We start from the raw sequence: 13,509 nt of genomic DNA, 5'->3' as shown, positions 1-13,509 counted from the left end.
GATTTAAGTAAACTCTAAATCTGTGAGGCATGTATTTAATATCATTTAATTAAGGGTATTCTTTAAAAAGTACAAACAAAATGGTTAATGTAATATATATGTATGTGCAATTTTGAAATAATGTAGCTCTATGCATTTCAATATTCCCTTTTTTTCCTATGGTGTATGTAATTCAGTGAAGTGAGCATGTGGATAACTGGCCAGCCGTCCCCCAAACACATGAATGCATGAATTACTACCAGGCAGGAATATTGTAATGCACTCTTGTCATTTACTCCAGAGGTTATACTACAGTACAGAGTGTGGCTGCCTTCTTATCTGGGCTTGAGGATTTAAGTAATTTTTAAACTATTTTTAACTTGCAGATAATGAATCAGTTTCCGTCCATATTATGTTTCTGAATTTTTTTGTCTTACAACGTAGCTGTACAGCATGAGTGACAGGGCATTCTGTAACTATGCCCAAATCTTTCAAAAACGGGCAGTCATGACATATTTAAAAACATATCTTTCTATTTCAGCTTTTTGTCATGATTATAGTTTTATCCGTAACTCATTTTCTCACCTTTCATGTGGTGATTTATTTGTGTTTATGTTAGTATACAATCTGTTTCCATCATTCATGTTATGCGCTTTGTAATATGTTGTTTTAAAAGTCAATATGTGACCAAATAAGTGAAACAAAGTTGTTTTTGGTGTTGTTTTTTTTAGACACAGTATTAATAGACACAGGTGTTTTGTGTGCAGTTGGCAAACTTGAACAGTATGCAATTCTTGGGAAGAAACATAGTTGAAAGACTGGTTTCACAGGCCTCGATTTGCCCTAGTCTAGGACTACTGTACCTAAAACAACATAGAGTAGTCAATGACTAGTGCTATTTTGGGTCCGTGAAACCAGCTCCGAGGGTCCACAGAGGGCAGGAGTAAGTCAACAAACTGTTAAAATAGCTCAAAACACAGAAGACCACCAACTGCTAAACTGAGAAGATGGAACGGATGTGTTTGACAGCCACAGATGGTGTGAAACCCTGTGTGTCTCTGTCTGCATGTTCAGCGCAAAACAGAGCTTGTCATAGTTATATCATGGTTTAGGCCTTAGATTTCACCGGTTAGGATAACATCAAGAGTCTCACCTACAAAGACAGAAACCTACTGAGCTTTCACCCCACCGAGGTTTGTAATGTTTACACAGGTCCTTCATCTGAGATTTGTCTCCATCTAAGACAGGGGTGTATGGCAGCTGCGGCACACCGGAGGAGATTTATTGGACGTTGGAGCGCAGGCTTCTGCAGAGTTATAAGTAAATAGACTCCAGCATTGTTCATTCTGGAACCAAAGTAAAAGTAAAGTGGCAGTAATGAAATCTATCATGTGGTGCCAACCTCTGCTTATTCCAAACTTCGAGTGTCTGTAGTACTGAGAGGCTCCACGCCTAGTCTTTCATCAGATGTGAATAAGACTGATCATGTGAGAGTAATCACAATGTCTAAAAGACTCCCAGTAATAAGATGGCTTCACAAAGTATGTATGCCACTCCGTTTTGTGCAAGTCCTACGCAGAATTAACTGTTGTTCTTTGAAAACTTGGGTGAGTGTTTAGTAGTTTTCAAATTAACATGATATCCATCTCAATGTGAAACCTTTATGGCTAGGATTTTTTTTGAATGTTCGCTTTTCCAAAGGTCTTAAAGCATGTAGGGGTGTAATTGACTAACTTAAACGCCATGTGATTCTGGCTTTTCCCACCTTTTCTCATGTCAGATGATCCTGCAACTGCACAATTTGTTCTTAACATTTATAAAGACTTTTAATTATTGGAACAAAAGATTATGTTACTGTTAGTTTAAAGGTTTTAAACTAAATGGTTAGAGATGTTTTGAGTCATTTAATGTGTCGAATATGAGATGAAAATGGCAGCTATATGTCACAGCAAACGACTGTTTTCTCCTATAATGTTACTGAAATATTGTGCGTAGGTACTTACAGACTGCAAACCACAGATATACGCTGATCTGGCCTAAATAAAAAAACACCAATAGATTTTATGAAGGAGGTACTGATTTTTGTTATATTAATAAGAAACGGGGCTTTATTTTAATCCCACTAATGCCAGCACAAGCCCTGTCTATCCACTAGTCATGTGCCTGCATTACTCAGATAAATGTACAGCTCTTGATCTTTTCATTATTCATACACAGGTAACCAACCAAAATCCCCCTTTATAATGAAATCTTGCAGAGAGATGCATAGAAAAAATAGTTTTTATCTTTTGTTTCACCTTCTCCCAGCAGTAAAGGAAAACTGGCTAGGTATCAGACAGCTACCACAGAAACATTTATTTTGGGCAATATAACACACAACCTCGAAAAGTGCTTAAGGACACTATGACCTTTCCCTGCATGCACGCACTAATAGAGGCTTCATTTTTGGCACTGACATTAGATTACTCAGCCATTAATAAAGAAAACAAAGCACCATAGATGAAACATGACCTGAAAGAAAAAGAAGGAAACCCGATCCTTTAACAAAATGCTCTATATGATGTGCTTCAGCATGTGAAGTCAATCCCAATGCACAGTCCTCTCAGCTCCCATACCTCTGCGCTTCTCAATCAGCAGCCCTGTCCCTGCCATCCACTCTACCCCCCAAAACAGTGCAATCTATCACTGTTGAATTAATCATGGCATATCTGCATGTTTTTGAGGTTCCCTGTAATATATAACATATTTATATGAGATGTCTACTGGCCAATTTCCAGGTGTTCTGTGAGGTTCCTGTTTCATCCAGTGAGAAAGAATGCCAGAACAAACAATATATTCTTCCTTTTTTTCTGTAACGCTTTGTCGCATTTATGAATGAAAAGTATCTCTTTACACTTACTCGTGGCGCCTACAGAACTTAATGTAGAGTATACTTTCAAAGTAATGGAAAATCTGTTTTTATGTATTTCTTTATTTTAATAACATTTATTCACATTCCTGAACTGTAATAATATCAGGTTTTATTCTGAAAGATCGAAGGGTTTTCAAACCTGTGTCCACAACTCTATATATACTTACACAGCTTATCAGCAGCTTGTGCTTTATGGACCAGTTCTCCACTATACCTTTCCATGTCAGCGCCCTTAGTGGTCTTTGTCTTTGTCAAGTGGCAAAATACAGATTAGCTGGTCCTCTGGGTGATTGATAGCCAGAGGTATGTAGCCAGTCTCATATTTGGAGAGAAAAATGTCCAGCAGAAAGGACCTGGGTTTAATTTGACATTGATCCCGTTAAAACTGATCTTTCAATTCTCAATTTCAACTGGTGACCACGACTGCTAAAATTGGGGTTTCCACTTCATTAGGGGCCGGCCAGCCACGGACAAGTGTGCCCATGTACAACTAAAATAGATAAATAAATAAATACAGATGTGGGTTACCCTCTAAAACATAAGGACTGGTTTCATAAATGTTCATTTGTTAATATGCTCTTATTAGGACTTTTTAAGCATTTATTGTAATGGGATTATTGAACTGTGTATATTTTAGTCAAACTTGCACTTAGTAGGACTTAAGTTTTTATAAACGCCACGACTGAAATGTGTACACTTTAGTTAAATTATAACCTGCTATATTGTAGCTGCTGTTACTGTATTCTTGTAACTTGTGTATTTTGTTTCAACTGCAATTTTCCCTGGGTAAGTGCATCTACTAAGTAAATTAATAATAATTCAGCAAAATTGTTGTTTGCAGTTAAACTATACAAATCTGGAGTAAGAGTAATAAATTAAGGGAGTCAAGTTGTGCTGTTTTAAAACCACAAACTGTCTCTACTAGCACATATCATGATGAAGATTACAATAATAATAATAATAATAATAATAGGTTCTAGAACAACGCACCCATCCCTTGGGTGGGCCACGTTAAAAAGGAATAGCGATACGGAAACATTGCAATGATTGAAGCACAATACTAGTTTAGTACTGGAAAAGAAAACAAGCACTCTTTTGCAAATATCGCTACTTCATTGTTGCTCATGGAATGCTTTTCTGATTAAAATGTTGTCTATACAAGCTTAGCTCTTCCTAATGTTTAAACCTGGGTATTTATTACGCAGTCTACAATCGTGTAAAGCATAAAAAATAAAATTGCCAAAAAAAGTCCATGTCAGGGTCAATCTCTTAGTGTTGTCTTCTGTGTGCATTTACAAAGGAAACACAACACTATCCCACAATCGTTCTGCCTCCTCCCACAACAGGTGATGAACTTCCGACAATGGCCAGGTTTTACAAAAAGCCCTGGAACGTAGCCAGGGCCAGCTGTGGCCGGCCGGGTACGGCCCCTTCGGCAGTGGAAACTAGGTATTTTAATCAATTTGAGAAGTATTTAGAGTCACACATGAACCCTTCTCTTAGGCAAGGCCCTTTATCTTTACTTCCTGTTCAAAGCCTTCCCAGTTAGAACCCTGTTGGCCAAACTTACCAGATTTGTTGGTTTAAAGTTACACCTCTTGGATACTGAATAAAATGTGGAATCAGCCCCGCAGACAAATGCCATTTGAGATTAGCAGCACAGGAGGGGACAAAGGGGACAGTTTTGTTAATGCCCAGGAGAGACACAATGGGTGCCTTTTGCATTTGGTGTTTATCCATGGGGAAGCTGGACAATCTCAAAGACAGCAAGCCTATAGTGGTATTTATAGAATTCACTTTGAGATAGGAAAGACAGACAAACCCCAGTCTGGGTGGTCCACGTCTCAGTCCAGTGCAGTCATAAGCAAATATATACATGATGCACTTGTTGTTTTTATGTAGTGAAGTATTTTCTACTGAATGTATTATACTACTGTACCTAATAATATCCTCCCCCCTCTTAGACTTTGTCCTTCAGTTTTACCACAAACAGAAGCTTGTCCAATCTCAGCAGTCCTTCAGGTGCAACCGCAGCCCTTTCCCTCCCCAGCTGCATTGTGTAATTGTTTACAGACGTAAGCAGGACCAATCACAGCAGTCGCTCTGATTTAACCAGGCCCGGCTCCCTCCTGCAGGTTCATTGCACTATAGATGCAACGCAAGGCCAGTTTGTTTGTGTTACACATGAAGTGAACTTGGCCACAGCAATATACCAGAAGAATCTCATTTACTTGTGTAAAACAAGGGAAATTCACGTGCAGTCCACTTGTCCACCCCATACTCATGGAAACAAAAAAGGCAGAAAACTCAAAAGTTGCCAAACTCTTAGTTATAGTTGACTTCCAAAATATTAGAGAGGTCTCACGGTTTTCAATAGATTAATGTGACAAACAATATGTCAAGAAAAACTCTGAAAGGGTAACTTACAAGTGAATCTCTTGTTGCTACAGTTTGCATAACTCTTTTTCCTCTTCCAGCTAGAAAACATAATAAGGGTTTAATACAACACCAACCACCCTTTTTTATTATTACCTTCACAAAGGCAATGCAAGCTCATCATTACTGGTGTCTGTACATGTAAGGGACTTCCTACAAAGAAATACAAAGTACAAAGACATGTAGTGTGGTATGGAATTTATCTGGGAACAAACCTTCACAGAGTTTTATCACTGGCAGTAGTTCAGTAAGAAATGTCAGTCTTAGGGAAGGAAGCTTCGCCACAGCAACGGCATGATTAAAATAAATCAAAGTGCAAATGTATTCATACAATAGGCAAAAACGTGTGGGTGTTGGCTGGCAGAGCATTAATTAAACAAGTCAATATTAAAATATGAAGCCACAATCTGTGCGAGACAAACTACAAACAATGGAACAGTTTGCAGTCTGAAGAGGACAGTTTCCAGAACCAAATGAGCAATGCAGTACTATTGTCTACTACATACATACTACTGTATTGTCTCTGCTTCGGACATACATCTATTGATGTAATAGACTTTAAATTGTAGTTATTAAGTTTATCACAGTGATGTGTTTCTTCTTTGGAATTCAGGTTTTAATAATGCATTAGTAAGAGGTTTCAAAATACATCGTTTTATATGCGTTTGTCTTTTGAAGTCTGCTGGTGGCTGCTTTGCAAACAAAAGCAAAACTGCAATAGCTCCATCTGGTGGTCATATATGCACTTGCACCACAAGGACTTGAAATGCAGAGAAAAATTAAATGTTTCAAAGTTCCATTTTAATTGCTGATCCAGCATTAGATATTTAGCCTACAATGTGATTAAGCAATTTTCCAGAAAGTATTCATATCATTATTGTGGAGAACAATCTGATCGTGACAAAAGTTCAAATATAGGGATATATCTGATGTGTGGTTTAAGACTGAATATGAATAAAAGCATTAGTTAACACCAGGTCTCATCTCACAACTGACATGCTCTCAAGCTTTCAAGGTAATTTATGTGTTACAGTGAAGCCTCGATTTGCCACACACTGCCTTTTGTGTAAATCAGGGAAATCCCCTGGCACTACCTTGCTGACACAAAGCACAAACATTCAGCAAATGTCCAGAAGAAAATACAACACAAAAGGTGATTAAGTTGGAATTTTTTTATTATTTTGTATAAGAGGGGTTTACAGAAAATACTCAAAAGACATTGAGCAATTGGTTTCAATAATCAATGCTTTATCAACAGAGACATTCAGAACATAATATCAACCCATTCATTGAAACTTCACACCAAAAGCGCCAAGATTTGTAATTATTCATTATTTTTTTGTACATGGGGGAGGACTATAGGAAAGGTCATAAAACATGCTTACTATATCGCAGAATGACAATGTATTTTTATAAAGCACCACATTGATCTGCACTGGAAATTGATAGTGCAGGTAATCAAAACAAACATTCTCACCAGCTTGCTAGAGTGTAATGTTAGTGCGATAGATTTAGAAAGACATTTCAGTTCTCCTAGACTTACTCTGAAAAGCAAAGTATCGTCATAATGGCAGAATGATTTGCTATTGTAGCTTTTTCCCTGGCCGTGCCTGAAACTCCTAGAATAAAAATCTTTCTAAAGCTTTCACAGAAAAGCCAATAACACTGCTCAGACATTTTAGAAAAATACTCCAATAGGTTTAATCTGAGATATCTGGAAAATAAATGATGCACAGTCTACAGATTATGAAAATACGTAGACAGGATTCCTGGAATGTGTGCAATGGATGAGAGGAGGCCTGCCGCAACAAACACTTACTACAGGACTGTTGTATGCAAAACATAGGAATTGTTACTTTCCTTTGATTGTTGCGATTCCTGCAAGAAACTTAACATTTTTGTAAAGTCTTATATTAAGCAATAGCTACTGCACACCTCTCACTATATCAAAATGAAATATTCCATTATTCAGACGTACTGCTGTTGAACTGGTCCCTCTGAATACCATCTTGCCACCCTGACTTACTATACAGCTGCTAAAGCTGGACTTTAGAACCTATTAAGCATCAGAAACAGATGGGAACACTTACTGTCACAACACTGAAGATCTTGCATTTATTGTGAAACAGGGTTTATCGATGAATGCATAAACTCCAACAGTGTATGCAGAAATAGGAAGACCTCAGATTTTAACAAGCTTGATTTAAGAGTTTTATTGTACAGGGAAAAAAATATATATATATGTCAATCTCCCATTATCCCACACCAAGAGATTTCCCAATGCTCGTTTCTGTCACAAGCCTAGTACAGAAAGTGCTACACCCCCATTACACAGACACAGACAGAAGACCAGCCTTCTCGCTTCAACACTTGCGAGGCTGCTGAATGAAGTACATCATCTTTGGAGTGTGAAACTTCTCAACAGCAGGTCTGGGTTTGTTATGTCGAACACTTGCTGGCGTAGCTGGAAAGTCATGACTCAACTGCAAAAACGCAATTACAAAAATAAAAACATTACATTTTGCACCAACTATGGGGTGTCCAAACAAAATATTCAACTAAAAATCAGACGGGAAGTGAAACTTTTTCAGAGAATAAGCATCACTGCACTAAGACTTCAGGTAAGGATGTGGTTACAGAGCTACAGCCTGTATTGAGACAGTAAAGAGCAGCATTTCAGAAACGATAGATTTACACACAGCATTGCCCATCACCGTCTTATATACATCCTGCAGTCTCTGTCAAGGTTGCATTTCTATAGCATGGGTGTGTCCTCGAGGCTGTGGTCTGATATGACTCACAGCTGCTGGAGAAACGCCCGTTACAGGCACTTGCTGCAGACCGAGGTTTGAAAATGCAGTTTCTACAGCAGCTGCAAATCACATCAAACAATCAGGAGGCTAGTGCGATCATTTTGGGCATTCATACAGGACACAACATTGAAGCGAAGCATCCTGGTAAATGTTCCATCTTTACATTTCTCTGCACAGTTAACACTGGTAGGATCACAAGTGAAAGATGGCTGTGGGCTGAAGTACTGGTACATCCTTGCAGTGTGCACAAGTGATAAAACAAACTCTCCCTCCTGAGCAGCGGTAACAGAAGAACTAACCTTTTCCAGTGTCCCGGCTAAGAGGATACTGATCGACTGCATTCTGGGAACCATGGCAGCAGACCTGCAAATTAAGATTTCAACATGAAAGTTCAACTCACTTAGGATACAAAATTAAATTCTTACTTTTTTTAAATGATGGGAAACACACAAAGCTTTACTTGAGTTCTCAAAGATAAAAACTTATGCAAGCAAATGTTGGGAACATAGCCCTCTGATATTCATTGTGAGGCAAAACCCATTAAGTTTAATGTTTCACTTTATTTTTTTTATTGTTAGTGAAGGGCTGCACACACACTCACTCCAAGGTTCAACACATTCAGCAATTCCCTGCCGTGCAAATGATCCAGTTACCTTAATTTGTCCACTGCAGGTCTCCTGGCCTCCTTCTCGGGGGGGCCATTCTCCTCACCGCCTTTCTTCGCCACTCGCTTCCCTCCGGCCTTCACTGCGATGAGGGGAGACAGGGTGTTAACCAGAGCATCGCAATGCCAAATGTCTGCTCTATACAAGGACTGTAGAACTGACAAACTAGTGTACAAAGTCAATGGCTTAATCTCACACAATTCTCAACAGGATAAAAGTGGATGCATATGCCAAGTGTTTTGGTCAAAAGCAAACTACTGTTTTAAAGACTAAGGAGGGCAGAGAGCAAGAAATGTGTTAATTTAAGCCCTGAAGCAGTTTGAGAGGGTGACCAAAAAACCAAAAAAAGGTGGTTCTTTAACAAGACAATTTTTTTTTTTTTTTTTGTAATTAGATTAAAAAAGGCTGGTTAGAAGTCAAGCACATTTCAAATTAATAAATGGATAAATAGACAAGCCAATAGCAAAAGCTTTGTACATTTGGACTGCTGCAAATGAACAGCAGCAGCTCCCACGCCTGTGTTGCCATTGTCTGTATTAAACCTGCAGGCTCTGGGAGAGTCATCTTGGGTGGAATGAGCTGTGAAGCATCGCAGTGCAGCAATTGGCTAAATCCTACATTCGTTTCCCCAATTGCTGCATCAGCTCAAACTGATACCCTACTTCTATCTCCAGCCAATGGTTTCTTGAAGAGAGCGTTTGAACAAGCGTTGTTCCTCCAAAAGAATATTACCATTGATGAACAAGCAGACACCTGCCAATATTTATAGACAAAAGCTGTCAACACAAACTTTACCAGTTGTCCAAAAAACAGTTATAAGTAATAAGCAGGGATTGCCCGTGATCTGCAGAGTTCACCCTCTAGGCCTGTACATGTCACTTCAATTGCCATGAAAAAGACAACTGAAGAACAGCAGAACTCCAAATGCAGGCAGCAGGATGTCAAGGTTATCCTACAGGAGGCATCCATGCAGTGTTCATTTTAGATCCAATGCACAAGCTTTTATACTTTTAGAGAGGCAGAGATGTTTACAAGCAGTTGAAGAAATCAAGTATAGATTGGAGAGAAAAAATATATATAATTGGGGAGGGGGTATACAATCAAAAACTAGGAGGCGCAATAACTAGACGTAATATCCTTCAGCAACAGATGCAGATCTTCCCCCTCTGTTTTGTTTTACTATTGATTGTATTTAGAAATAAAAGCAGCTGGAGCAGTGTCATTGTATTTATGTCAATTAGCCAAATACTGCATGCATGACTGCCAATTAAAAAATGCATAGTTAATATATTGAAGCTCCAGACCATTAACCTTAATTAATGAATATGCCACTCAAAGCTTTGAATACCAGTTAATTCAACCATGAAGCCTCTGTACATTGAATACAAAACAAACCTTGTGTAACTTGAGTCACTGGGAATAGCCTCACAGTCCATTATATCTATTTTTAAGAACAAAACCAAGGGGGTTGTCATTAAATCAGTTTGTACTCCCAGCTCAAGTTTGGAGAACATTTTAAAACTTGTTGTAAACTAATGTGCATGAAGCTTTGGAAAGGTTGGGGTTTAACAAAATAATTACTGTAAACTCAAGTACTAGGAAGAATAATCTTCTGGAATGATGGATGAGAGGAAAACCACCATCTGCATTCTACAATGCGGAGAACGTAGACATTGGTGAATCTGCGCAGATTCTGCAGTTCTTCTGTCATACACCTGTCCAAGATCATTGTCTGCGTGAATCCAACCGGCAGAAACGTCACCACGTCAGACTCTGGTCGCGTTTGCGTAGCGCAGATCTGCACTATTCCTCCAATCCCATTTGCGCAGCTTCAAGGGTAACTGCCATTCAAGATCTGCAGACCCGCCCCATCCTCACTACCCGCGACTGCCACCTGGTCCGGAGGTGTACATTACACCATCTGCTCTTATTTGTACTGTGGAATAAATACTAGATTCGATAATGTAATAAAACATTTAACAATATAATTTAGGGAGGAAATATCGACATAAAACATTGCAATACGCTAGAATGAATGTAGTGATTGTTGCATGACAGCCGCTAGATGCCGTGTCGACAATGAGCGGATCTGATTCGTCTGCTCTGCCCGACTCCAGCTAGCGACTGCGTCCGTGCAGCGCAGATGTCCGCAGTTCTGCGCTGCTGTACCAACGGGATCGGCGGGATTCCGCAGATCTGCGCAGAACTGCGGACATCCGCGCTACACGAACGAACCAATCAAGCCCGACGAAAACAACAAACGGCCGTGAACGCACTTATCCACCTCGCAACGCTATGGTTTAAGTAACCGTCTCCTTTAAAACAGAACAACATATTTCAGGTTACTAATGAGCGGGACGGGTAGTAGTAGTAGTAGTAGTGAGGTAGACAAGTAGTAACGCAAAGTCTGAGCATTAGGTCTCAGCGTGGGGCACCGAAACAAACAGGAAAGAGCAGCAGCACGCCATTGAACCGCAGACCTGCGCGCAGAGCCTCGGCTGCGGACAGTCAGCGTGCGCTGCTCTTCAGAAAAGTTGGTCCTCAAGACTGGAGGCCATCACTGCACGAGAGAGAGAGAGAGAGAGAGAAAGAAAGAAAGAGAGAGAGAGAGAGAAAGAAAGAAAGAGAGAGAGAGAGAGGAAACTGCGGGCTCGCCGACAACAAAAGACACACACAAACAGTAGCCAACTGCGCAGTTCCCCCTGCACCGTCAAAGCCCTATACATGCATGCAAAGACGGTTATTTCGCGATTTTTGCATGATTGTTTGTTGGAATAATTACAATATATCGAGTGCACTACTTAAAAAATAAAAAAATAAAAACAAACATGCTAGATTCTCATTCTCTCTCTCTCTCTCTCTCTCTATAATATATATTATGAAGGGGGGGGGAAGCACCAACCTGCGGCGGGATGGCCAGCTCTTAGGGCCGGGTTGGTTTTCAGTCCGCATTTCGACAGTTGCACCATGCTGAAAGTTGGCTGCTCTCTCGGTCCGCTCGTCTGCAGCCGCAGGTGAAGCGCAGGACGCCCTTCAATCAGCGCTGCTTTGGGGGCGGGGCTTGGACACGCAAAGACTCGCTGCGCAGGAGAGTGGAGTAGAAAACATTGCGCAATCACTATGAAACATTACACAACAGATTGAACACTTCTGAACAAGGGCAGGAGGTCATGCATGCACATCTTTATGTAGTAGGCATAGGGTTGTGGATGTGTATTTAACTATTTACATGCATGTGGGATGGCTTTGCTTTAAAGTTGCATTTGTGTTGTTTTCTGTGCTTTTCATAGTTTTTAACGCATAGGCTTTTTACTGGCGAGCCTTTACTCACTCCACACTTCCAATTGATTCAAAAGCAATATCTTAATGATGCATGTCAGTGGCTGCTAGACATTACTATTGCACACAGAGCAACCCAAGTGAACTGCTATCTTCTGTCCTTTCGTTTTTGAAAGTAAAAGGCGACAGAAGTTTCAGTTTTTATTTTTTTATTTCAACAGCATACTGTTCTGTATTTGGAAAACACAGTATTCACCTGAAGGACAGGTACCCAGCTATTAATGTACAATCACCCGTGCAGACAAGCCTCTGTAAACCGATTATTAATACACTAAATCCAATATACATATACATACTTTATACAGTAAATGTTTTGAGAAACTGTGAAATGAAAGAGGAGAGTATATACAATTAAATTAGATCTTAGAACCTGCCTATATATAAAAAGACTTATACACAAGAATTATTAAATGTTAACTTGTAGCACTTGGGGGATTTATCATCATTACTTTTATTACTTGGGTAAATATGTTAATCAAATCTATAGCTCTCAAATATTTTGCCATTGCCATATTGTTACATGGTGATTATCTACTTTCAGGTTATATTGGTTGAATAATTGACAACCAACAAACAGAAAAATAAGTTTAAAACAAAGCCTAACCTGATATTTTGTTACGATGCATCAATAGATTGTAAATATAAGAACATTCATAAGCCATGTTCATTTACTGAACTCTGCATGTTTTCCAGTTCTTCAAAAGGGTGTTTATATATGGATTATGCCACTCAGTGCACTGCTGTAGTGCCCGTTCAAACGGTTGATTAAACCTGAGCAGCTGGGCGTCTCTAGGCAGCAGTGTCTTAACACTGACAGATTGTCCTCCAGGTTTGTACCAGAAGTGATCAAAATCCAACATGTACAATGACTGGTGTTGCATTTGATTCCCCTGCTTGGGACATCCTTTATTCATTTAGATGTCTGGAAATTAAGAGAATCCTTGACACAGAGACTGCACCAGGGAACATAAAATGTAAAAGTATGGATGTAATGAAGGTGGTGTTGGACTGCAACCATCTCAAAGCGCAACTCCCTGAATGCAGCAGGATCAACTGTCACATCCATGTTGCCTTGGTGTGTGATCTCGCCAGAGGCATAAAACCATAGAGCATGAAGCTTAAAAGAGATTCCACCTAAAGCAAATCGAAAACATATGCAAATACCCAGATGATTTTCAGAGGAACTATCGATATCTGACACCCTGGAGCGTAAACTTTTTAATATACTGAAAGCAGGTGTTATCTAATCCTTCTAGGTTTGTCCACCTCTCATGATTTGGGTGTAGGAAACAGGACACTGAGGTATCTGATCAGCTCATAAAAGCAAGACTTCTTCACAAAGCAATACATATTAATCTAGTTCGAA

At 39.5% G+C, this 13,509-nt stretch overlaps 1 protein-coding gene across 1 annotated transcript; it reads right to left on the bottom strand.

Annotated features, from left to right (window-relative positions):
* Positions 1-6,483: 6,483 nt before the first annotated feature.
* Positions 6,484-11,864, bottom strand: dap1b (death associated protein 1b). Its single transcript, XM_066687680.1, has 4 exons — positions 11,707-11,864; positions 8,793-8,886; positions 8,439-8,502; positions 6,484-7,809 (listed from the first exon to the last, which is right to left on the bottom strand). Exons 1-4 carry the CDS (start codon positions 11,771-11,773, stop codon positions 7,690-7,692), a joined length of 345 nt encoding a protein of 114 aa, XP_066543777.1. The 5' UTR covers positions 11,774-11,864; the 3' UTR covers positions 6,484-7,689.
* Positions 11,865-13,509: the final 1,645 nt, after the last annotated feature.

Source organism: Amia ocellicauda, chromosome 16 (genome assembly GCF_036373705.1).
Source record: "Amia ocellicauda isolate fAmiCal2 chromosome 16, fAmiCal2.hap1, whole genome shotgun sequence".
Lineage (NCBI taxonomy): Eukaryota > Metazoa > Chordata > Actinopteri > Amiiformes > Amiidae > Amia > Amia ocellicauda.
This window is presented reverse-complemented; position numbering and strand designations above follow the sequence as displayed.